A 26,940-nucleotide genomic window follows, 5' to 3' on the forward strand; every position below is an offset into this window, starting at 1 on the left:
TCAGAGGTAAATGTGTTTCACTGAATTCTTCTGCTATCAAGATATAGTCATTGGTATATATTGGCTGAGTGGTTAATAATGTTACAGTATTCATTATTATTGATCTATGAGGCATTAGACAACACTAACTGGATTACTTCATCACTTTTCAGCCAACTATAAACCATAACCCTTAGCACGTAGTAGTACAGAATATACAGATTCAGACCGACTTCTACTGAGAATACATAAATCAGATACTACGTAACGTTTAGCAACATTCTCTCAGCCTTCTTATGACTTACTATTTGGAGACAAATGTGCTATGTCAGAGGAGTTCTAACCAAAGAGCATTAGCAATACTTCATACTAATCCTTATTTTATTATAAATATTATAGTACCTTAAATTTTAAACATTATCTATTATTTGTAGTAGTAGTAGTAAAAATGTTTTTCATGTATATGTGAATAAGGAATCCCATTTCAATTTAGCTTTAATTTATAGCCGTGTATTATAGAATACTGTGATCAACACCAAAACATACATGGGTCCTGTATCAGTCGGTAAAATAAATCCTGGTCCCTGCACTGTTGCCCTGATCAGCACAGCACAATGGTTTGTATCAGCTAATTTGGTCTCTTCATTGCATAGACAGGATTTAACAGTGAAACACGCAAGGAACAAGTATGCTGTGTGGAGAAATATTTGAAAAGCCCTATTGATTATAGCCCTAACATAGCTGGAGAAGCACATTATTAAAATACAGATGTCTAAGACACCCATCACACCCTTTTCCACTTCACACTATTCTGTAAATTTAGAAAGTGCTTTCCCTGTAATGTTTTGCCAGTTACTTCAAGAAAAGTAGGGGTTAGGGGTGCAGGAGGGAGGTGCAGGGGGTAAGAATGAAGGGAGTACAGGGGCTGGGGTGAGGGGGCACACAGTGAAGGGGTTAGGGCTAAGGAGGGAGTGCAGGGATTAGGGGTGAAGGTAGCACAGTGTAGGGGTTAGGGCACAGGAGGGGGGCAGATCTTGGGAGTGAAGGGGATGTAAGGATTAGGGGTGCAAAAGGGGGAGCAGGCAGTAAGGGCAAAGGGGGCACACTGCAGGGGTTAAGGAGTGTGGGGAGCCCATGGGGGGGGCACCACACCCACAGGGGCCAGGGACACCAAGTTCGCCCAGAGTGTCATTTTCCCTAAGGCCAGCCCTGTGTCTGGATCTGGCAAAGTTCATAACTAAACAAAACCTTGGAATAGTATGGCCTCTTTGCTTTATGGACATACATACAGTACCAGTCTCATCTAGGGTTGCCAACTTTATTTACGGAAAACAAAATGCTCTGCCCCATCCCTGAGGCCCTGCCCGTGCTCACTCCATCCCCCCTCCCTCCATCACTTGCTCTCCCTCACCCTTGCTCACGCACTCATTTTCACCAGGCTGGGGCAAGGGGTGGAAGGGCAGGAAGGCTCCGTTTGGGGGTGCGGGCTCCAGGGTGGCACTGGGGATTTGGGCTGCAGGAGGGGGCTTTGGGTCTTAGCTAAGAGAGCCTGCCTTAGCCCCGCTGCAGATGGCTGGCAACCCTAGTCTCAGCCCTATAAACCAAATCTTGAAACAGAAGTGCTAATCTGGAAGCATCTGTCAAAATTACATTGTGAATTCCACACTTATAGTCTCTCATGGGCCTTCCAGTGGTCATTTTAAAAGTAGAAAAAGGATCTTACTTAATTGCCAGCTCATCAGACTTTACCAGGGATCTGACAGACAAGCTGGGTTCCTCCTTGCTGAAATAATAAAGATGCTGCAGCTGGAACTTAGTTTACAATTCTGATGATGATGTGTAAACCAAAAAAGAATCTAGTTCCCTCCTGAGAGCTCTACAATGTTACCACTAAAAGAAAGTGAGCACTATTGAAAACCTAAATCTATCACTGTACCTGTCACAGAAGTAGGAAGGGTATTGGACTTTTTGAACTGCTCTCTGCGTTCTAGTCTTGACATAGCCATCTCAATTTTCTTCTCATCTTCCTGAGGTGTAGGTTTTTGTAGTACACTTGCTTTGCTGATATTGCTGCCTTTATCATCTGACGGATTGCTTACAGCAGCCTAGGATGGAAAAGGAAAAGTGTTAGATCAGAACCAATCCATTATGTATTGTCCACTACAGTCATTCTCAACCAAGGGCCCAGGGCCCCCTAGGGGGCCTCAAGCAGGTTTCACAGGAGCCACCAAACAGGACCAGTGTTAGACTTGCTGGGGCCCAGAGCAGAAAGCCGAAGCCCTATCATGCGGGGCTGAAGCCAGAGCCACTGAGCTTCAAGGGGGCCCCTGTAGTGTGGGGCCCTAGGTAATTTCCCTGCTTCATACCCCGCTTGCTACCCCCTAATGCCAGCCCTGGGTTTTATATGCAGAAAACCAGTTGTTGTGGCACAGGCAGGCCGTGGAGTTTTTATAGCGGGGTGGGGGGCGGTGAGCCTCAGAAAGAAAAATGTTGAGAACCCCTGGTCTATTATATACAAATAAGAGATCTCATACTTGATGCTATCCCAAATACGATGCCTTACCCTCCTAACATATATTTGCTTGAGCTCTGAAGAACCGTGCGACGTACACTCCTCTTTCTGGTGCACAGCCTAGAAAAGTTTTAGTACCAAACACTACCCTCAGAAGCAGATGCAGGGCTCTCACTGGCTTTCATATAGATCAGCAGTTCTCAACCAGGTATCCGAGGCCCCTGGGGCGGGGCTATGAGCAGGTTTCAGGGGGTCCACCAAGCAGGGCCAACATTAGACACACTGGGGCCCGGGCCAGAAAGCCAAAGCATCCCCCCCCAGGGCTGAAGCCGAAGCCTGAGCAACTTAGCTTGGCAGCGCTCCCTATGGCATGCAGCCCTAGACAACTGCCCTGCTTGCTACCCCCTAATGCCAGCCTTGGCTTTTATATGAAGAAAAACAGTTGATGCACAGGTGGATGGTGGAGTTCTTATAGCATGTTGGGGTGGGGGGGAACCTTAGAAAGAAAAACGAGAACCCCCTGATATAGATGATGGCCTGTAGTGACAGCACCCCCAAATGAACAATGATGCTTTTATGTGCACATCTTTCATACGTAACTGATGATAAAAACATGCAAAATGTTAGTGAAATTCATGAAGGGCTGGAGATCAGATTGAAATTCAATAACAGTGTACAGCATTTTGTACTGAAAATTGGTTTGCAACGTTCTTCATTTGTGCAAAGTTAAACGCCAGACTTACCACCTGATTTTACTGACTGACACTTAAGCTTTTTATAAAATTTCACAAACTGAACAGGCATTCAAATACAACTAAATCAAGATATCAGTGTTATTTTTAAAAAAAGTTTTCTGAAGCTTCTTTGTTTATTATTTTACATTATCTTTAGCGAGCTTCTCAGCCTGCTTTGCCTCTCTGGCTTGTCTCCTCTCCTCTCTGGTAGCTTGCTGCTCACGAAATCCCTTTTGCTTTTGTAGTGCTAATGTAATCCACAGCGGTTGTGCAGATTCAACTTTTTCCATCAATTTGGAACCATCTAAAGAATGCCTGCTCTGGAGAACTGGCTTTTCTGTAAGAAAAAGGAAAGGACAAGGAGATTGGTTGAGTGCAATACAAAAGGTGTTCATTTTTCCTTAGTCCCTTACCTTAAAAAAATAAAATACAGCAATATAGACAGTAAACATTGTTTAAACACATTGAACTCAGTGTCAGTCACAGCTTTTCAAGCATTTATCACATTCTGAAGCAGATTTTGTTACTCATCAAGAAGAGACATTACAGTAGTCCAGCCTTAATACTTAGAAGGCCAAATTCATCCTTGGTTTAACTTCACTGGTGATCTTACTCCAGGCAGGAATTCAGTCTTGTATCCTAATTTGACATATGGACCCAACCACATCCTTGCATCCTTTGGTGAAGGAGCCCTCATGGATGGATTTCCGCAACCTCCCATTTCACTTTTGGCCTTCTATCTATTTTGATTCTTAATCCCTTTAGACCAGATGTGCCCAGCTTTGCCTAAGTGTGGGCTCAAGTGACGACTTGCCATAAATGCTATTTGTATAAAATGGAGGTCAGCTGGGTAGTCCACAGAGACTGGTGGTCCCAGTATGCAATGCTTCATCTTAATCTGAACAATATCACAGTGGAGATCACATGCTGGAAGCTGTTGTGTTTTCAGGCCCAACTTGTATTTCAAAACAAATGATAGCTGTTGATCTCACATAACACACTGGACCACATATGGTTATCCTAATGTTGGCCCACTTTTGACAACGGGACACAGTTCTGCATGGTCTCATATTTCTAGAGCCTAGAAATTACAAATTACATTCTCACTATGCTGGAGCTACAGATCTCCCTCCACAATGCAACAACTGAGGAGTAATGGGACACAGGGAAGCTCTGACCATATCCCTTTGCTGGCAACGGGGAAGGAAGATGGCTGAGGAGCCACTATCCTATCTCGCTGCCACTGCAGGGTCCCTCTCTGATGGGTTGTGAGGTTTATGGCAATCTGCCAGTGGTAGGGCACAAAGCCACTGAATTACAACAGGATCTAGAACATAGCCGTTTATAAAGATATATACAAGCTGTCTGAAGAATAATACATGAAGGGTAGTGTTACATACCAGTGGTTCCCAACCACTTCTCTGCCACGGCACACCTTCAGAATTTTAATTATTTTGAGGCACACCATCATATTGTCTCCAAATGAACTGGCCTCCTTATCACCTTGGTTTAAGCTGTTTACTACCTTTGCCATTCACAGTCTGTAGGGGCTGTGTGCAGAGAAGGGTGTAGGCAGGGAGAAGCTAGGGGCTGTGGGCAGAGGGGTGTAGCTCAGGATGTAGGTGGGGGGTAGCTAGGGGCTGTGTGCAGAGAGGATGTAGCTCAGGGTGCAGGTGGGACTGTGTCCTAAGGGGTGCTGCCGCTACAGGGCCCAGCCATGTGATCAGTCCCTAGTTGGCACAGTGGAGGCTGCTCCACTCGTGGCCATGTGCACGCTGGGCTGGGCTTGGCCATGCCGTCCTACACAGTCCCCATGGCCACCGGCACCCAGTGGTTTGCGGCACAGGGGACTGTGTATCTGAGCCTGGAGGGCGCAGTGGTCATTACCCAGCCCAGGTGGAGAAACTGACCTGGACACACACAGCAGCTGTCATCACTGCTCGTGCCCCCCCGATCCCCAAATGTTCCTCTGTGCCCCCACAAGGGACTCTGGCCACACCCCTAGAGGGGCACGGGGCTTGGAAAGGGAGGAGGGCCAAATGGAAGGCAGAACTCTGTCCCCCAGACGCATGCATTGCCTCTGTAACTTATTGAGTTTGGGGGTCAACACGCCCATCTTTGCCCCCCAGCCTGTCCAGCCCCCACCTCACCCCAATTCTGCCCCCCCACACACACACCAGTTCTGCCCCCACCCCCAAGTTCAGTCCCCCTTCCTCTCCTGAGATTCTTCCCCCTCCCAATCCTGGGGGAGGAGGGGGGCTGCAGGAGGGATAGGGAGAGACAGAGGAACCGACCAGTTGCTCACAAAAGGAGAGTGAGGAGGAGAGGGAGATTGAGCTCCCATTGGTTGCTCTGCCCCTGGAGGAGATGGGGCAATGAGGCAGACAATCAGAAGATGGCTTCCCCCACTTTCTTTCCCCCTGTCCTATCCCCACTCCACATATAGTTTTAAAAAAAATTCTGCAGCACACCTGTTCAGGCCTGATGGCACACCAGTGTGCCACAGCACACCAGTTGGAAAACACTGATCTAGTCTGACCTGCACTTTGCACAGCACAGAACTTCACCTACCCACTGGGCTGGCCTTACCATGAGGCAAACTGAGGTGGCTGCCTCAGGTGCCAAACTGTGGGGGGGCGCCACTACGACCCAGAGTGTAGAAAATTGCGTCTGTTGCTGGCGCATATGTATTATCTCTGCTCTAGATGCACAGAGATAGTGGAGTGCTGTGCAGGAGGAAGGAGAGCACAAGAGACATAACAGGCAGGCAGGAGAAAAGGTGAGAGGGAATAACAGAAAGCAGCCAGAGCTGCAGGGAGAGAGAGGAGGAGGAGCCTCTTATGTACCTCTCTAGCACCCCCAGGAGCCTGCACTGATTAACACCAGCTTCTCAGGGAGCTTCCTGTTTCCTGCTGCTTCCCTGAACCCACTTGAGGAGAACAGGCAGTCAACTGAAAGAGTAGGAGCCAGTTAGGCCCTTAAGTCACTGATATCTTCCCTCCCTCAGGCCCTGCTACCAGCCTGCTTATTTGTCCCCTTCAACTGAGTGTTGAGAGCCACTCTAGCTGGCACAGAACAGCAGTCATGAGTGAAAGAAAAAAAAGCCCCTCTGGGGCAGCATTCAGAAAAAGAAAGCAAAGGAAGCTTTTCTATCTAAGCAGGAAGGAACTCTCCTGAGATACACAGACACAAATGTTCACGGTGAGCCTTCCGGCTCCAGTGAGGATGTGAGTGGTGAGGAGATGCCTGATCTTCCATTTAGTCAGAGTGCAGGTGACCTGGCAGCTACTGCAGCATCCATATCTCCATCTGAAATGGATGTAACCATGCACATTCCTGAAGAAAAGTGTTGATCAGAGAAGAGTGTGGTGGAGGCACAAGAAACAGCTGCTGCTGAGGTTAGTTCCTTAAGTCTAGATGATCCAGGACTGTGGACCCACTTGAGCAGTAGCCTGAGGGACTTCCTTGTACTGCCTAGGCCACAGCAAGTGAAAAACTTCATGTTCCCCAAAGACAATGAAAATAGACGTTTCCATCCAAAGCATTACTGGCGTGAAATCCCCAATGGTGACAAAGTGGAGAGGCCATGGCCTATGTACTCAAAAACCCAGAATGCTGCATACTGTTTTTGTTGCAAACTCTGCCAGTCTAATGTTCCAGCCACATTGGGTTCTAGAGGAACAAAGGACTGGAAAAATCTGGCTGGAAATCTGGCATGCCATGAGAAGCCAGCAAATCACCAGAGAGCATTCATTAGGTGGAAAGAGCTTGAGATGAGACTAAGGTTAAAGGCCACCATAGATGATCAGCATCAAGAGAAGATTGCATCAGAGTCTCTATACAGGCAAAATGTTCTGAAAAGGCTCATTGCCATTGTGAGACTGCTTGCTACCAAAACCTAGCACTGTGTGGCACTTCAGATCAGCTGTATGTACCAAACAATGGAAACTTCCTTAAAATTGTGGAGCTAATGGCTGAATTTGATGCTGTACTCCGGGAGCATCTAAGAAGAGTCACCACCCAAGAAATGTACACACACCACTACCTTGGAAAAACAATTCGAAATGAGATCATACAGTTACTGGCAACAAAAGTCCAATAGAAAATTGTGGCAGATCTGAAGTCAGCAAGATATTACTCCGTTATCCTGGACTGCACACCTGACATCAGCCATACGGAACAAATGACTTTAATGGTGCATTTTGTAACAATAACAGAACCTAGTGAAAATGTCCCTGCAATGGTGATGGTCAGAGAGCATTTTCTAGAATGTATTGACATTGATGATACTACAGGAGCTGGTATGACAAATGTGCTTCTTAAAACGCTGGAAGTTACGGGAATTGTGACAGCTGACATGAGAGGTCACGGCTACGATAATGGTGCCAACATGAGAGGAAAGAATAGAGGAGTGTAGGCATGGATCTGAGAGTTAAACCCTCGAGCTTTTTTTGTCCCCTGCAGTTCTCATCATTGAACTTGGTGGTCAGTGATGCAGCATCAGCTTCTAGAGAGGCTGCTGAATTTTTTAATGTAATTCGAAGCATCTATGTATTTTTCTCATCAATGGCAAATTTTGAAGCAACATCTGGGAACATCCTCTCTGACACTGAAACCACTGACAGGTTTCAGAGGAACAGCCGTGTTAGTCTGTATTCGCAAAAAGAAAAGGAGTACTTGTGGCACCTTAGAGACTAACCAATTTATTTGAGCATGAGCTTTCGTGAGCTACAGCTCACTTCATGGGAAAGTCAAGTGGAGGCGATAAAGCCTATCAAATACCAAATTGGGAAGATAGATGATGGCATAGTTGCCATTATGGAGGATACTGCTATGACAGGAACTGTTCGTGGGAGAACAGTGTCAGAGGGAAATGGAATCTCCAGAAACATACATCACTTCAAATTTCTGTGTGGCTTAGTGTTGTGGCATGACATACTGTTTGAAATAAATGTTGTAAGCAAGAGACTCCAAGGTGTTGACCTTGATATATATCTGGAGCAATGGAACAACTGGACAAAACAAAGTCATATCTTTAGTCTTACCAGTCAGATGAGGGATTTCAAAACGTTCTGAAGAGTGCACAGAAGTTGGCAGAGGAACTTCACACTGAAGTTATTTTCCCACCCATTCAAGAATATAAGAGTCACCAAAGAAGACGACATTTTGATTACGAGGCACGGGATAATCCCATAAGAGACCTCAAACAACAATTCAAAGTTGAATTCTTTAACCAGGTGCTAGATTGTGCAATACAGTCAGTTGAAGAACGTTTCATGCAGCTTAAGGAACACATCAGTATATTTGGGATGTTGTTTGATATTCCAAAACTCTTCACCATACCAGAAGAAGACCTACACCAGCAATGCAGGGCACTAGAGCCAGTGTTGACACATGATGACATGCGTGATATTTAGGTGATGAATTGAAAGCCCTTTCAAGATATATTCCAGAACAGCTTTTGGAGTTGATCCTGCTGAAATGTATGTGCACAGATAAGATGACCACCCTCTTTCCAAATGCTTTTGTTGCTCTGTGCATACTTCTAACACTTCCTGTAACAGTTGCCAGTGGAGAACGCAGCTTCTCCAAGCTGAAGTTAATAAAAACACATCTACGCTCCACAATGACACAGGAGAGGCTGGTCGGCCTTGCAACCATCTCAACAGAGCATGAGCTGGCCCAAACCGTGGACCTTCAGCAGGAAGCAGTTCAAATCTTTGCAACCAAGAAGGCACGGAAAGCACGACTTTGATTATTCAAACAGATTAAAATGCCAGTGTTTACTATGCAGACAAGAAAATTTACATTTGCTGTTCAGGCGTTTGAAAGTTAAGTGTTACTTAAAATTTTTGAACAAAGCATTTTAAGTTGTTAGTTCTCCTTTATTGGGGTAGGAAGCAGAGCAGTACCATGAGAAGAGTAGAACAGGAAGAAGGCATAATTGAGACCTTTCAAAGTTTTGGCCCAAGCAAGGGGACATGGGGGTGTCATTTGAGCTCCCCGCCTGAGGTGCCAAAATGTTGTGGGCCGGCCCTGCCTACCGACTCCTGTAATAACCACTAACCGCAGATTTCAAATCATGGCTTAAAGTAGGGCTGCCAAATAATTAAAAAATTAATTGTGATTAATTGTGAGATAAAAAAAGTCATGATTATTTGCAGTTTTAATCACACGTTAATAACAGAATACCATTTATTTAAATATTTTTGGATATTTTCTATATTTTCAAATATATTGACTTTAGTTACAACACAGAATACAAAGTGTACAGTGCTTACTTTATATTATTATTTGTGATTACAAATATTTGCACTGTAAAAATGATAAAAGAAATAATATTTTTCAATTCACCTCATACAAGTACTGTAGTGCAGTCTCTATCATGAAAATGCAACGTACACATGTAGATTTTTTTTTACATAATTGCACTCAAAAATTAAAGAATGTAAAACTTTATCGCCTACAAGTCCACTCAGTCCTACTTCTTGTTCAGCCAATCACTAAGACAAATAAGTTTGTTTATTCTTACAGGAGATAATGGGGAGATTTAGGTTGGATATTAGGAAAAACTTTTTCACTAGGAGGGTGGTGAAACACTGGAATGCGTTACCTAGGGAGGTGGTGCAATGTCCTTCCTTAGAAGTTTTTAAGGTCAGGCTTGACAAAGCCCTGGCTGGGATGATTTAATTGGGAATCGGTCCTGCTTTGAGCAGGGGGTTGGACTAGATGACCTCCTGAGGACCCTTCCAACCCTGATATTCTATGATTCTATGAATGCTGCCTGCTTCTTATTTACAACGTAACCTGAAAGTGAGACCAGGCATTCGCATAGCACTGTTGTAGCCAGCATTGCAAGGATTTATGTGTCAGATATACTAAACATTTGTATGCTCTTTCATGCTTTGACCACCATTCCAGAGGGCATGCTTCCATGCTGATGACTGGTTCTGCTTGATAACGATCCAAAGCAGTGTGGACCAATGCATGTTCATTTTCATCATCTGAGTCAGATGCCACCAACAGAAGGTTGATTTTGGTGGTTCGGGTTCTGTAGTTTCCGCATTGGAGTGTTGCTCTTTAAGACTTCTCACAGCATGCTCCACACCTAGTCCCTCTCAGAGTTTGAAAGGCATTTCAGATTCTTAAACCTTGGGTCAAGTGCTGTAGCTGTCTTTAGAAATCTCATATTGGTACCTTCTTTGCATTTTGTCAAATCTGCAGTGAAAGTGTTCTTAAATAGAACATCATCTGCTTGGTTGTCATCTGAGACTGCCATAACACAAAATATATGGCAGAAAACCATGGAGCAGGAGACATACAATTCTCCCCCACAGTGTTCAGTCACAATTTTAATTGACATATTTTTTTTTAACATGGAAGCATGTGCTCTGGAATGGTGGTAGAAGCATGAAGGGGCATCCGAACATTTAGCATATCTGACACATAAATACCTTGTAACGTGGGCTACAACAGTTCCACGTGAGCACCTGTTCTCACTTTCAGGTGATACTGTTAATAAGAAGCGGACAGCAATATCTCCCGTAAATGTAAACAAACTTGGCTGAACTTGAAGTAGGACTGAGTAGACTTGTAGTTTCTCAAGTTTTACATTGTTTTGTTTTTGAGTGCAGTTATGTAACAAAAATTAATTCTACATTTGTAAGTTGCACTTCCATGATAAAGAGATTGCACTACAGTACTTGTATGAGGTGAACTGAAAATACTATTTCTTTTGTTTACAAATATTTGAACTGTAAAAAGATAATTAAAATAATACTATAAAGTGAGCACTGTACACTTTGTATAGTGTTGTACACTTCTGTGTTGTAATTGAAATTAATATATTTGAACATTTAAATTGGTATTCTATTATTAATAGTGCAATAAAAATGGCGATTAATCAAAAATAATTTTTTAATCTAGTTAATCTGTTTTGCATTAATTGCTTGAGTTAACTGCAATTAATTGACAGCCCTAGTTTAAAGACTTCACGTTACAGAGAATCCACCATTTGCACTAGTTTAAACTTGCAAGTGACCCATGCCCCATGCTGCAGAGGAAAGCAAAAAAACCCCAGGGTCTCTGCCGATGTGACCCAGGGAAAAATTCCTTCCCAATCCCAAATATGGTGATTAGTTAGACCAGGGGTCGGCAACCAATGGCACGCATGCAAAAGGCAGCATGCGAGCTGATTTACAATGGCACTCTGCTGCCAGCCTGGGGTCCTGGTCGCCAGCCCCACTCAGCCTGTTGCCGGCCTGGATGGACAGAACCCCAGGCCGGCAGTGGGCTATCCGCTGCCCCCTATGCCAGTCTGGGGTTCCATCCGCCAGCCCCTGTGAGCCGGGGTCCCAGCTGCTGGCCCCGCTCAGCCCGCTGCCAGTCTGGGGTTCCGTCCGTCGGCCCTTGTAAATGTAAAATATATTACTAGCACGCAAAACCTTAAATTACAGTGAATAAATGAAGAGTTGGCACACCACTTCTGAAAGGTTGCCGACCTGAGTTGGACCCTGAACATGTGGGCAAGGCTCACCAGTCAGACACCTGGGAAATAATTCTCTGTAGTAACTCAGAGCCCTCCCCATCTAGTATCCCATCACTGGCCACTGGATATATTTGCTGCTAGCAATCACAGATCAGTTACATGCCGTTGTAGGCAGTCTCACCATACCATCCCCTCCATAAACTTATCAAGCTCAGCCTTGAAGCCAGAAGGTTTTTTGCCCCCCATTGTTCCCCTTGGAAGTCTGTTCCAGAACGTCACTCCTCTGATGGTTAGAAACCTTCTCCTAATTTCAAGTCTAAACTCGTTGGCCAGTTTATATCCATTTGTTCTTGTGTCCACATTGGCGCTTAACTTAAATAACTCCTCTCCCTCCCTGGTATTTATCCCTTTGATGTATTTATAGAGAGCAATCATATATCCCTCAGCCTTCTTTTGTTTAGGCTAAACAAGTTTCCTCTCATAAGATAGGTTTTCTATTCCTTGGAGCCTCCAAGTAGCCCTTCTCTGCACATATTTCACTTTGAATTCATCTTTCTTAAACAGGGGAGACCAGAATTGCACACTATTCCAGATGTGTCTCACCAGTGCCTTGTATAATGGTACTAACACTTCCCTGTCTCTACTGGAAATACCTCGCCTGATGCATCCTTGGACTGTATTAGGCTTTTTTTCACAGCCACATCACACTGGCAGCTTAGTCATCCTGTGATCAACCAATACACCCAGGTCTTTCTCCTCCACTGTCACTTCCAACTGATATGTCCCTAGCTTATAACAAATGTTTTTGTTAGTCCCTAAATGTGTGACCTTTCATTCCGCAATATTAAATTTTATCCTGTTTCTATTATTCCAGTTTACAATGTCATTGAGATCTTCTGTTATGATATTCCAGTCCTCCTCCGTATTGCCAATACTTCCCAACTTTGTGTCAAATTTTATTAGTACACTCACTTCTTGTGCCAACATCAGTAATAAAAACGCTAAATAAGATTGGTCCCAAGAGCAATCCTGAGTAACCTCCCTCCAGCCTGACAGTTCACCTTTCAGTATGACCTGTTGTAGTCTTCCCTTGAGCCAGTTCCTTATCCATCTTTCAATTCTCATACTAATCCCCATCCTCTCCAATTTCACTAATAATTTCTCATGTGAAACTGTATCAAATGTCTTACTATAATCCAGGTAGATGAGCTCTACTGGATTGCCTTTGTCTAAAAAAATCAGTTATCTTCTCAAAGAGGGAGATCAGGTTGGTCTGGCATGATCTACCTTTTGTAAAACCATGATGAATTTTATCCCAATTACTGTTAACCTCTATGTCCTTAACTACTTTCTCTTTCACAATTTATTCCAAGACCTTGCATACAACTGAGGTCAAACTAACAAGTGTGTAGTTTCCCAGATCACTTTTTCTCTCTTTCTTAAAAAAATAGGAACAATATTAGCAATTCTCCAGTCAGAGGGTACAATGTCCGAGTTTAGAGTCATTAAAAATCTTTGCTATTGGGCTTGCAATTTCATGTGCCAGTTCCTTCAATATTTTTGGATGGAGATTATCTGGACCTCCCAATTTAGTCACCATAAACTGTTTGAGTTTGACTTTGACTTCTACCTCTATGTTCTCATTCCCATTAGCCACCCTGCTACTACCCCTAAGTTCTTCATTAGCCTAATTAAAAACTGAGGTAAAGTATTTGTTTAGATGTTGGGACATGCCTAGTTTATCTTTAATCTCCACCACATCCTCAGTGTTTAGCAATTCCACTTTCCTTGTTTTCTTCTTATTTATATGGCTATAGAACCTTTTACTATTGATTTTAATTCCCTTTGCAAGGTCCAACTCTGCTTGGCTTTTGTCTGTTCTCACTTTAATCCTACACTTTCTGACCTCCAAGAGGTATCTTTCCTTGCTGATTCATCCCCTCTTCCATTCCTTGTAGGCTTTCTGCTTTCTCTTAATCACTTGTTTGAGATACTTGTTCATCCAGCTTGGTCTGCAACCTTTCCCTATGAATTTTTTCCCCTTGTTTGGGATGCAGACTTCAGATAGTTTCTGCAACTTTGACTTAAAGTAATTCCAAACTTCCTCCACATTCAGATCCTTGAGTTCTTCAGTTCAGTCCACTTCCTAATTCCCTTAATTTTTTAAAGTTTGCCCTTTCGAAATCAAGGTCCCTAATTGCAGATCTATTTTTGTTTATCCTTCCATTTAGTTTAAACTAAATTAGCTCATGATCACTTGAACCAAGGTTGTCCTCTACAACCAGTTCTTCTACGAGGTCCTCACTACTCACCAATCTAAATCTAAAATCACCAAATCTAAAATGGTATTACATCTTGTTGGTTCAGCAACTATTTGGTGAAGAAATCTGTTGGCTATCACCTCCAGGAAAATCTGGGCCCTACTATTATTAGTAGCACTTGTCTTCCAATCTATATCTGGGAAGTTAAAGTCTCCCATAATCACACAATTCCCAGTAGTATTTATTTAATTAAAAATATTAAGGGGGCCTCCATCCATATGCATATCTCCTGACTGAACAAGAGACTTCAATTGCTTCTTTAAAACACACTTCCTTGAGAGATCACAATTAGATGTCTAGATTGCCACTACCAGACACACCAGTATATCACTTATTATTTATGTTTGATCTGTTTTGTCTGTGTCTAAACTAGACTGTAAGCTAGTTGTGACTGGAATTAGTCTCCTGATTTATTTGTACACCACTTGCACTAAGTTGTTACCAGGCCAAATAAGGATTAATAATAGTCTACATTTAAGGCCAAAATTCTGCACACAAACCTCCAGCCTCTCATTCTGGAAACATGGCCCATAGTTACATGTGACACTTTCATGTTGCCTACCTTTTTTCAGTGGCTCAGCCTTTTTATCAGCTTTCTCTCTCCATGGCATGGTGATAGATGGGAAAAATGACTTCTTTTCTCTGGTTTCTTCCTCTTCATTTTTGTTCTCATTCTGTGCTGGTGAGTGCATCACGTTCACTTTACTGTCTTCTTTTTTCCAGGTGGTGTCTAACTCTGGTTTAGCCGTCTTTTGACCTAATGTGTCAGCTAAGTTTGATCTGTTCCTTTTAGAGAGAGGAGAGGATGGCGGGGTCTGGTTTGTGGGCTTTGGAGCTAATGCAGGTTTTTGTTGGAGTGACGATTTACACACAGGTTTCTCATGACTAGGTAAAGGAATCTGGCTGTTGGTCGATGGGAATAGAAGTGTAACTGTTGTGTCTGAGTTCTCCGAAACGTTATTTGAAGAGTCTTTTAAAACATTAACAGTGGCATCCCTTCTCTCTAGGCTAGGGGATATATTGTCTTTTAGAGTGGTATTAATGGTTTCTTTTCCACTTTCTGTTGTAAATAGTGGGGCAGGTACACCATCAAAACTATCTCCTGCACTGTATCTTTTCTTTTTCTTTTGCTCCGCCTGTTGATCGTAGTGAAAACGTAAGGAGTAATTTGTCCTTCTTAACTTTATCCCAAATGGAGAAACATTTTCTTCTTCATGTGGTGCTGTTTTATCCAGGTTTCTTGTACCAGTGTTCTGCTGACTTTCCAAAGTAGCTGGAGATTCTGATGGGGGCAGTTCTTTTCCTGAAGAATGAGAGAGGCTTGGAACAAGGAAAGATGGAAGATCTTTGGCAAACTTATAGCCTTCTGTGTAGTTTGCCATTTCAAGGTGTGTTTCACTCTTTGTTGCCATTTCAGTCACATTATCTTTACAAGCTGGAGTCTCATTGCGAGCAGCCACATCATCATTTGCATCATTGGATGAATCTGTCTTTTTTCTTGTGTTCTCTGGTTCAGTACCTTCTGTACCACAGGCACTCTCAGCATCTGCACTGGCTTTTGAGGTTTCTGAAAATTTCTGCCATGCTGGTGTTATGGAAAATTTTGCATTCGCAGAAAGTGTTTTCCTTAAATTGGCATGGGAAGCACCTCGTCCTTTGGGAGTCCAGTCATCACTGTATCTACAGACACTTACTCGGTCTTTTTCATTTAGCTTGCTGTTTTCTGCACTCTTTAGGATTCTAGATCTAATAGAAGCCCATTCAGCTAATACATCCTGGTTGTTCAATGTCTCCTGTGTATACTTCATTTTACTGCGGCTAGATTTGGAATCAAGAGTAGTTTTCTGGGTGTTTTCTGGTGGGGGAAAATCCAGGTTTATTTTTTCTTCTGTCAAACCAAGTAAAGACTTACAAGCTGTATCTTTGATCTGATTCAGGTTTACGGCAGTGCCACAAAGCTGTGCTCCAGTAACCAAAATAGCTGTGTGTGGGACACACAAAGAGTAGGGAAGTGCAGGAGAACCTTTGCTAAATTTGTGGGTCTTGGATTCTTTGAGGGCAGAAAGGTGCGCTGCCTCTTTGACAGGAGTAACGGGGCTCAAATTCACTTTTTGAAATATGATCTGTTTCTCTCCCGATGACACTTGAAATGTGAATGGTCTGTGCATAGCCTGCCTTTCATCTACTTCCTGCCACCTTAGTTCTTCACCTGTCTTCTGCTCCTGAGCTTCGACTTCTCTCTTCTGTTTTGGTGTTAGCTTTTCAAGCACTGTTTCTTTCCCTTTCTGTGACTCTTTTGTTTTTTGTTGGTTTGATTCTTCTTGAAGCTGCTTCTCCATAGATTCACTACCAGCATCCCCAGAACACACTTCTTCTTTGACCTGTTGCTGTCTTAAGGCTTGCTCTTGTTCTTTTTGCTTTTCCAAATGCTGTTGTCCATCCACGTGTATTTCTGCCTGTTCTTTCAGTTCTTGTTCATTTGATTCCTCTTGCCTTATTTTAAATTTCCCCTGTTGTTCTCTCTCTTCACTCTCCAGGGGTGTTTGTTCTGCTGGCTCATGTCTTTTTTGTTCTTCTTGTGTCTTTTGCTTCTCCAGTTTTTGTAGAGTTTGTTCTCCTTGTCTCTTCTTTTTTTCCTTCTGATGCTGGCTTTGTTCTTCCAGTCTCTTAGCTTCTTCCTCCTGCTGCAACTTCTCTTCAGCCTGAAGATGCCTTTTCTCAAATTCTTGTCTCTGTTCTTCCAATTCTTGTCTTTTTTGTTCCTCTTGTCTCTTTTTTTCTTCCTCCTGATGCTGTTTTCCAATCTCATGACACCTTTGTTCTTCCAGTTCTTTTATTTTCTGCTCCTCCAGTTCCACTCGTCTCCATTCTTCCAGTTCCTGTTGTCTCCGTTTGTCCAGTCTTTTCTGTTCCTCCAGTTCCTGTTGTCTCCGTTCGTCCAGTCTTTTCTGTTCCTCCAGTTCCTGTTGTCTCCGTTTGTCCAGTCTTTTCTGTTCCTCCAGTTCCTGTTGTCTCCGTTCGTCCAGTCTTTTCTGCTCCTCCAGTTCCTGTTGTCTCCTTTCGTCCAGTCTTTTCTGCTCCTCCAGTTCCTGTTGTCTCCTTTCGTCCAGTCTTTTCTGCTCCTCCAGTTCCTGTTGTCTCCTTTCGTCCAGTCTTTTCTGCTCCTCCAGTTCCTGTTGTCTCCGTTCGTCCAGTCTTTTCTGCTCCTCCAGTTCCTGTTGTCTCCTTTCGTCCAGTCTTTTCTGCTCCTCCAGTTCCTGTTGTCTCCATTCGTCCAGTCTTTTCTGCTCCTCCAGTTCCTGTTGTCTCCATTCGTCCAGTCTTTTCTGCTCCTCCAGTTCCTGTTGTCTCCGTTCGTCCAGTCTTTTCTGCTCCTCCAGTTCCTGTTGTCTCCGTTCTTCTTCTTGACTTTTCTCCTCCTCCTGGTGCCTCTGCTCTTTTATTTTCAAATATTTCTCCTCCTTAAGGAGATGCTGCCTTTTCTCTTTCTCACAATGCTTTCTCTCCTGTTGCCTTTGCATCTCTTCAATTTCCTGGCATCTTTGTTCTTCCAAATGTTTTTTTCCCTCTGCTTCTGCCATTTGTCTTTTCTCTTCAGCCTCGAGGATTCTCCAGTGATCTTCTTGCTTTCTTTTCTCATCTGCTAACTCAAGATGCTTTCGGCCCTCTCTGTTCTGGGTTGGCTTCGCTGTGGCAATGCGCCCATGGTCATCTGGGTATCTCTCTCTGTACTGGGGGGTTTCTGGGTTTTCTTGCTCAAACTCTGTCACTGTTACGCTTTGTGACTCCTAATGTTGGGAAACAAAAGCAGAGTTACTTAATATTGGTTATTGTTCCCTTTCTTCACTGTACAGAATGGTGAACTGATCAGTTGCAAACTGACTAGTCTCTATTTTTTAACAATTGGCTTGAGATATAGATCATTTTATTTTCGTCCTTTGTTAGAAAGTCATATTTTTACTGTATTTGAGTACAGACTACACACACTAACTCATGAGTTACAGTATCATAACCCATGACATATTAGAGTAACTGAACAACATGTGGGTTGATCTGCTTCACCACTTTACAGGAGTGATATTTTGTAAAAGAAAGGACACATCCTGGCACCAACAACATGGTAATACTAAATAATAAATCACAGTTTACACTAATGCAGGTAAATCAATGGTGCCCAAATTCTGACTAACCAAGACCTGCAGCAGCACCTTCAGGGAAGTCTAAGGGCCACGCTGATTTGTGTAAAATGGAGTAGGCAGCAGCCACCCTCACCATAAAACTGGGTCTGAAGCGCAGAGCGTACTGATACAGACCACCAAAGCCAAAAGCTAAGGAGGCCACCGGGCTCATTGGGGAATATTGTATGCTGGGATCTGTAGTCACCACAGGCCACATGAAGGTGGCCACAATCACACAGGGGCTTCACCCGGCCCACGGGCCTCTCTTTGGCCACCCATGATGTGAATAGATTTTAGAATGTGACATTCACATTTCCAGCACTGTCCCACATTTAACCACTTTGTAAGCTCCAGAATTTGTTCTGTTAAGGCTCAAAAACATTAAGCATCTGGTCAAAAGCATTGTCTGTGTCAGTTCTCTCTGCAGGGCTGGCTCTTTCCACACAATGAGCATGCAGCCCTGCAGAGAGCAGCTGTGTGGTGACGGCAAGGACAGGAGGAACAATGGTAAAGGAAATGCTGCTTGGCTGCTACTTTCTGCCTGGCTAAACCCCAGTTAGTTGGGGCTCCCCACGCTGGTGGTTCCAATGCAGAAATCTGGGAGCTACCTAAAAATCATGAAAAACCTGGAGATCCCTAGCTTTTCTATGCTAGTGGAGAGGTGTGATGACTGCTGCTTAATGAAGGTAGCCATTGCGATTAAATGGGATACCATGAGGTGGGTTAGTGGTACAAGAGGTATTTTGTTTGTTTCAGGGACCGTATGTCTACCCTGCAGCTGGGAGCGTACTTCCCAGCTTGGGTAGACAGATGTGCTAGCTCTGCTCAAGCTAATGTACTAAAAATAGCACTGTAGTCGGGAGGTAGCACAAGCGGCAGCTTGGACTAGCCACCCAAGTATGTACCCAGAGGTTCCAGACGGGTTTGTATCAGGCCATTAGCCAGAGCTACTCCTGGCTACTCTGCTATTTTGCTGTGTGCTAGCTCAAATAGAGTTAGCATGTGTCTGTCTACCCAAGCTGAGAAGCAGGTTCCCAGCTGCAGTGGAGATGTACCCTCAGTCTCCTGTTGATTCCACGTTTCCGTCTCTATCAACAGCTTTTACTAAGCTGCAATACCTGCAGAAGCTGTATGAAGTCCTTCGCTGCTGCCTCTTTCTGACTGCCAATTTGTTTCCTGCATGTCAGCTCCACACGCCACTTCAGGAGTCTTGCTGGTTCTAGGCAAGCAGCTGACTCACTCTCTGCCCAGTACAGGGCGTGCTTCCTCCCAGCTACATGGACCTTCCGTAGACATAACAGGCTCACCAAGACTCTGCAGCTCCTCAGACAACACCATTACCATTAAAATGCCTTCTGTTAGTTGAGGGGGAAGGAGATGCTGGGCCAACACGTTTCTCACCAGAAGGGAGAGAGGATGAGGGAATAGACAGAGCAAAACAAAGGGGTGGCTGGGCTCTTTTTTCTGTCCTGCTGTCCTCCCGTGAATAAATGTCTTAGCCCAGCAGCTCCCTCCCTGCCCCACCTACCCTCCCTTATCTGGAAATTCCTGTTAACTCCAGGGAAGCTGCCCACTGGCCTCTTTCGGGTTCCTGGAGAGGAGGGAAGACAGTGTGGGAGAGACGTAGGGCTCCTTCCATCATTCCTTTCCTATCGTTGTTTGGATTGTGAAGTATTTCTTTTGGAAGCCCAATGGCCAGATTATGGCAGGGGCACACCAGGATGGGAAGGGTGCACAGGGAGTGAGGAAGGGAAAAGAGAAAGGACCATGGCCCACCCTCCCTCCACACAGGTCAATGAAGCTGGCTGATTGTGGAGAAGAGAGCACATTGCACCCTCACAGTGCCTCCTGGAACTCTCCTGGATGGGTGCAGCACATCATCAGCCCCAGATAGCTACACGGAGCTAAACACTACCTGTCCCTTGTCTCCACTAGAACTTTACATTCAGACAGCTATCTTGAGTTCTCTCAATATAAAAACCACATGCCTCGTTTTGCAGTGAAGACAAAGTCAACGTTGTGAAAGTTTCCCAAAGATCTCCCCGGTGTTACCCAGCCAGGTCTGTACCTGCATCATACCTACCATTCATCTTGTTATTTTCAGTTGCAACTATTTTGTGAGTACTTACTACAGTTTCTAAAGCAGACCATCTCATCTCATCATTTGACAACCCAAATCAGTTCAATACCTTTGTTAATCTTCTGTGTTTTCTTGACAGCCTCTGTTTTTTTGGCTTTATGGAGAGTTTGTGCTTAGCCGCGCTGTTGTCCAGACGAGCGATTGCCTGGGGGACCGCATCAAGATTGATTGATTCAATTGTGCCAGCAGAGGAAATGTGTCTTTTTGACCGAGACGATTTGACTGGAGTGACCTGTTTTGTACCATATATACAAAGTAACTCTCATTAAAACCATACAAAAAGATTTAAAACAAAAAACATTTCTGTATGTATGCATTCAAGAGAGTGGTTAGTAGAAAACATGCAAAACGAGGAAAGAATTTCCAGCAATATTCCCTTGGACATTTTAAGTTTGCCAAAGGTAAAAAAAAAAGACATGAATTCTTATCATAGAATATCAGGGTTGGAAGGGACCTCAGGAGGTCATCTAGTCCAACCCCCTGCTCAAAAGCAGGACCAATCCCCAATTAAATCAATTAATCAATTAATTCTTCTGTAAGTATTGCCCACCACACTCGTTTGAGTAAGGCTACATCAAGAAATGGCTGAAAGATAGGAAGGATAAACCAATCTAAGCATTACAACAGAGCCTACAGTAGGGAGTGCTGCAGAGCCACCCCACCCCAGTGGGAAATGCTAGAAACCTTATGCCTCAGGCAGGTACAATGCTTCGTGGAGCACAGTGGGAGCATGGCCAGTGCATCATGCTTGGTGTACTCTTTCATGTGTGGCCAGCTGTGCTGACTGATGCAGAAGCAGGGCAACAAGATGCCTCTCCCGCCCCTTTTTGCCTCTCTCTGTCTCATTTGGAGAGGTTAGCAGTAGTAGTGGAACTAGCTTGGAGCAATCCTTGTGCTGCTGGAAGCACAGGGATTGCCATTCTACTTAGCTCTACCAGAGGATACAAGGGGAAGAGATGTTCCTTGCAACCTCTCACCCACCCTCCTCCTGTGCAGGGCTGGGCACAACTGAGCCCTAAATGCATATGTAATATAGGTCATGTCTCTACATGTCACAGAACGCATAGCGATAGACACACTCCAACCCCCAAGCCCTCTGAGCATTCACCTGGCGTGTCCAGCTCCTGGTCCACTGGACATTCGCAGTATTCACAGATTTGCTGCTCCCAAATAAGCAGAACACCCCAGCTTACTAATTACATCTTAGATAACTGCTCCGTTTAGATAAGTTTATAGTGAAAATGAGTAGAAGTTTATTTTAAAAAGTATAGAGATTCAAGTGACAGCAAGTAGTAGTATTGGAAACAATTAGTTACATATAAAATAAAATTGTAACAGGCATTCTAGAACCTAGACTTAATTAACAAGATCCTCTCATGTCTAATGTGCTTCAAGTGGTATATGTGTTTGTGTTTACATAGCTTGTCTCCTAGATGAAGGAACGAGAGCATCCTCTTAGTTCTCAGATATATCCCCCCACAATCTATTGTCTTTACTAGTAAATAGGATCCCCTCCTGCTGTTTATTTTTTCCTGTAAATTTCCTCTTCTGTAGATTTTGACTGGTCTCATGCTCAGTATGCAGACAGTCTTCCATTGTGAGACTTACAATGCTCACTACCCAAGACCAGACAGAAAGATAAGCGTCTGTACCTACTGTTTGAAAGTAACCCGTTTAAGACATGGCACCTCTTGGTTACCTGCCTTAACTCCAAAGATTTGAGAACACAATTTCTAGTATAGATACATAACCCATTAAATATTATCTGTACATAAATTTTGAAATTATTATGATGACAAGTGGGCTACTGCCTCCTGATCCAGACCTTACATGCCACCCTTTGGTGAACTTAATATGCATATATCTGACCCGAGGAATCCCTATAAAAACTCTATGCATTCCCTATGCCCGCTAACAGTTGGCACCAAGAAGTTCCTGGCTTATAGCTCACCCTTTATATTGATGCAGTAGAGTTAGCCACTGGTTAACCTATAGGCCAGCACATCCCTCACCCCTTCTGCTTCCTGGGGCCCCCATTGGCCTGGAGCAGCGAACCACGGCCACTTGGAGCCGCGATCAGACGAACCTGCGGACGGGACAGGTAAACAAACCGGCCCGGCCTGCCAGGGGGCTTACTGTGGCGGACCGCGGGCCAAAGGTTGCTGATCCCTGCAATAACCCATTACAACAAATGTTGGTGGAAAATAGGTCAAGTTGTTTTCAACAATGAATATTAAACAGGTTCAAGAAAACTAGACAGAGAGGTTTAATTAATAAAAAAAAAAAAAAGATTCTGAGCTGTGTGGCTTTTTGTGAGGTTTTGCTGCACCATCCCTAGCACAGACTTCAAATCAGGGGTAGGCAAACTTTTTGGCCTGAGGGCCAAATCTGGGTACGGAAATTGTATGGTGGGCCATGAATGCTCATGAAATTAACAATTCAGAGATACTCAAATAAACTTTATTTAATAAAGATACATTTTAGTGGAAATAAATATAAAACTTTAACTACTATTATAAATACACCACATCATAACAATGTATTATAATAATTAAACTCAATTTACCCCCTTTCCACGCCCTCTCTCTCTAGCCTTGACTTGTTGGGCACCAGATTCCAGTCACTGGAACTTATCGAGATTCACCAGCCCCCTGCTCTCAGAAATCTCCTCCCATGTAGGTCCCAACACCCCACAACTTTGAAAACCACCACTGAGCACTCCCTGGCCAACTACTCTGTTTTCTCATCAATAATGGAAAATTAACACTACTAAAACATCAGAGTCACCTAAGCCAACAAGCAGCAGGCATGTGGGCTTGCACGTTCCAGGCTCTGATGGCACATGAGGCATGTCTGGTTTGTGCAGCTGGATAACATGTGTGCCCTCACGGCAGTCACGAACACACGGGAGTGCCAGGCGGGAGCAGTGGGACAAACCCCCGACCCTGATTCCTGGCTGGAGTGGGGCAATGGAGCTCAAGGGCCAGATTAAAAGGTCTGATGGGCTGGACGCAGCCTCTAGTTTGCCCACCCCTGCTTTAAATCCTCCTTGAACCTTTGCACTTATTCAGCCACCAGTTCCCCTCTGCTTCAGTGCCACCCTCCCTGGAATCTCTAATGAGACTTGCTTGATTTAGGCAGGCTCCCTGCTCTTCCACCAAAAACCCTGCTGAGGAATCTGTGGGTGTGGACTTCCTCACTCTTGAGTTGAACATTGTGGCAGGAAGCGCACTCCTTGCAGAGTCTGGCTGTACAGGGTGGGTCCCCTGGCCTGAGTCTGACAGTGGCCTTAAGGTCTTTTCCATTAGGTGCTTCCTAAGGCAAAGTTCCCGCCCTTTCCAGGTGCAACTGAGGAATGAACTACAGATAGTGCACCTTGCTACAAAGTGGGCTTCCTCAAGGCAGTACAGACAGCATTGGTACTCATCACTGATGGAGAAGGAGCCTGGGCAGGAAGCACAGATTTTGAAGCCCCAAGTCCTGGGCATAGTCCAATACCCAAAGCAGGGTAATAGAGGGGGAAGGGGGCTCCCCAGGTCAGGGAGGCTAACTATAAAACATTAAAAACTATCAGATAAAACTTGAAACTGTAAAAACTTCTAAAACCAATTTACAGATATCTATATATATGTTCACAGATAAAGGAATAAAACCAAAGCTTTGGACACTGGAGTTTTGGACACTGGACCAAGATCATGCAGTGGTGAGAAGGAACTGGGGAATGGTTGGTCCACTCCAACCTTTATCTCCTCAGTCAGAGGCATGAGGTGAGACAGGACGCATGTGTAGACCAATGGACACTGCTTTCAAAACACTCCAGCTCCAGGTTCATGGATCACATGCCTACCCACAGTGGAATACACACAGGGACCAGCACTCAAAGAAGAATTTCCAGTGTGGATACATAACTTCTTAAATATTATCGTACATAGCATTTCAGAATGATTATAATGATCACTGGGCTACTGGCTCTTGATAGAGACCTTACATACCACCCATTGGTTAATTTGATATGGACATGTCTGACCCAGGGATCCCTGTAAAATCCTATGCATTCCCTGTGCCCTCCACCAATTGGCACCAAGAGGTTCCTGGATCACACACACTGAACCAAACGAGGACAGCTGGTCAGTTTTAAGCAGTTAAAAAAAAAAAAGGTTTATCTTCAGATGTGTTCATTTATTAACAACTTTCAAGAAAGAACTTGGTATTTTGTTTTAAAGAAACACTCAATGACTAAGGAAATAATTTTCATTCATACTAATTGGATACCCCAACTGGGGCATAACTAACATTACAAATTTTTATAAATGCCAATGAATCAGTTCTGAAGACAGATTAGCAGCTAAAGTTTCAGCCGGGTCACATTTTTTAGTGTTGCCAGCTCTCATGATTTTATCATGACTTTCACAATATTTTGATGTTTTTCTTTACGCCCAACCTGGAGGCAAGTGCTTATGAGAGACTCTCAGCTTTTATTTAAAACAAAATTAAGTTTCTAGATTTCATGGTTGTGGTGAAAAGCTTGAAAATATTACATGAGGGCACACTAGAAGCTGAGAAATCAGCAGAGAAATAACAAGAACCTAACATTTATTATTTTTTTAAATCTCAGGTTTGCTAACATAGGGCGTGTTGTATTTCAGGTATTTTAGTTATGTTCAGCCTTTAGGCCTGAATCAGTTGGGTTGGACTTACTACTACTTGAGTTTCCAAAACTATATTTAATTGGTATAAGGCAACACTAAAGTATACATTCCTCAAAATAGGTGTTGAGTTCTAAGCATAAAGTGACAAGTAACATTTCTCATTGCATGTGAAAGTCTCCTGTTGAAATCAGAGAATCAAATCAGAGCCCATGTCTTTTGGACTGCAAATATTTCGGCCCAGATACTGCAAATACTTATGCATGAGTGTAATTTCACTCATGTAGGCAGCTGCCATTAAACACAACAGGATTATTTTCATGAATAAGGTTGTACATATAACTAACTGTTTGCAGGACTGGGACTTTTTCCAGCCATACTGAAAACACGCTGCACCCTACAAAAAGAAAAAACCTTACAATGCTTGGCTGAAGCACTTGAATCTTACTGTATCCACTGTAGGTCTCGCAACAGCAGATGCTGTTATCTTGGGGAAATTACAAGTGAGTACACAAGAAAGTAACCTTTAAGAGGTGACAAAAATCAAAAGTGTCTCCATATGGTCCATTTAGCTACCACTGTTAGATTTGCAATTGGTGTGAACTCAGAAAGGGAGGAAAAGTCTTCTACAGAGGAAAAATTAGTATCTTTTTTTCAAGACAGCTCTGAAAACCACAAAGGTTAAACCCAGGTTTATCAGAGAGCCAGTTGTTTAAAGATCTTGAAATATTTTGCATAGCCTTATTAAATTACATCTAGGCATAATAAAGTAGTAAAAGTACTTATGAAAATGATGGTTCTGCAATAATTTGAATGTTTGACGAGCAGATGAGATAGAGCTATGTTCAGTTTTCTGTAGTCATCTATTACCATAGTAACAGACTTCCCAACTTCAGTCACTACTCATTTACCAGTGTCTCCTCAAATCCAGTACCTCAGAATTGTACAGCCTCACTGCAGGTTTGGATGAATTTGGGACAATGAAACTGAATACTGCAGTAAAATAACTGGCGGTTTACTAAAAAATAAATTAAAACAAAGGAGGAAAAAGTAATTAAAATAGAAAAGAATTTGATACATATTCAATTAACTATTCATGTCTTATTACCTTCTTCTCCGATTCATGTCCTGTCCCAGGCACGCTCATAGGGCTTAATGAATCCGGAGTGTCACTTAACTGGAAAATAAGATTAGCACAGCTAGATATTAGAATGTAAAGGATTTAATAAATATGATTAAAAGAACTAGTGAAATCACAAAGTGAGAGTGAAAAGGCCGGTTAGGACTTTTCCTCCACCCCCACTAGCACCATAGGTCTGACGGATGCACAGTTCTGCTTCCTGGTCTAACACAGTTTTCTCTTCTACACTTTTATAATCTTATAGCTGCCTATAAGGAAGAGTCTGTAGATATCAAACTAATGAGACCCTACAGGCTACACAGGCTAAATGATAAGAGTTCACTCTTATTCTTTAGCACTAGATAATTAGATTTAACACCAAAGCAAAATGCAACCTATCATGATTTCTAGCAGTTTTGATATATTGTCATATTAAGAATCAATGTATTAACTTGACTGAAGCATAGACCAGAATAAAATGGAATTAAGAGTCCTATCTTCTCTTAGGCAGACATTATCTACATAGAGGAGTGGAAATACTGCATTTCAACCCAGTGCTTCCTGTGAACTCCTTTCCTCTGGAGCCAAATGGGATCCACAGGGAGGCCCCTTTGACCTTTTAGTTCCATCCGTAAGGGTTCATTAATGCTGCAAGAGTCGTGCTGTCCAGGGCCATCAGAACCCATCTTATGGGAATGGATTCTAAACCATGGAGGAAGAACTACATTAATTCCTGAAGACTGAGGGAACTTCATTATTAACCATTTGTACTAGTATAGCACCTCGAGGCCCTAACCAAGATTGTGCTGTGTGCTGTACACA

General features: G+C 43.5%; 2 protein-coding genes across 3 annotated transcripts in view; one reads left to right on the forward strand and one right to left on the reverse strand.

Annotated features, from left to right (window-relative positions):
* AASDH (aminoadipate-semialdehyde dehydrogenase) overlaps positions 1 to 20,623 on the forward strand; it is an 85,024-nt gene extending 64,401 nt beyond the window's left edge. The window contains exon 17 of the mRNA XM_073341970.1: positions 20,432 to 20,623. Coding sequence (XP_073198071.1) covers positions 20,432 to 20,469 — 38 coding nt within the window. The 3' untranslated portion in view covers positions 20,470 to 20,623. The remainder of the gene's footprint in view (positions 1 to 20,431) is intronic.
* The window catches only part of CRACD (capping protein inhibiting regulator of actin dynamics), a 70,501-nt gene that overhangs the window by 6,452 nt on the left and 37,109 nt on the right, over positions 1 to 26,940 (reverse strand). For both annotated transcript variants that reach the window (XM_073341966.1, XM_073341965.1), the window contains 5 exons: positions 26,107 to 26,175; positions 20,402 to 20,584; positions 14,597 to 17,822; positions 3,372 to 3,562; positions 1,916 to 2,084 (listed from right to left, as the gene is read on the reverse strand). In XM_073341966.1, coding sequence (XP_073198067.1) covers positions 1,916 to 2,084; positions 3,372 to 3,562; positions 14,597 to 17,822; positions 20,402 to 20,584; positions 26,107 to 26,175 — 3,838 coding nt within the window. The remainder of the gene's footprint in view (positions 1 to 1,915; positions 2,085 to 3,371; positions 3,563 to 14,596; positions 17,823 to 20,401; positions 20,585 to 26,106; positions 26,176 to 26,940) is intronic.

The sequence above is a fragment of the Lepidochelys kempii genome, chromosome 4, assembly GCF_965140265.1.
Source record: "Lepidochelys kempii isolate rLepKem1 chromosome 4, rLepKem1.hap2, whole genome shotgun sequence".
NCBI lineage: Eukaryota > Metazoa > Chordata > Testudines > Cheloniidae > Lepidochelys > Lepidochelys kempii.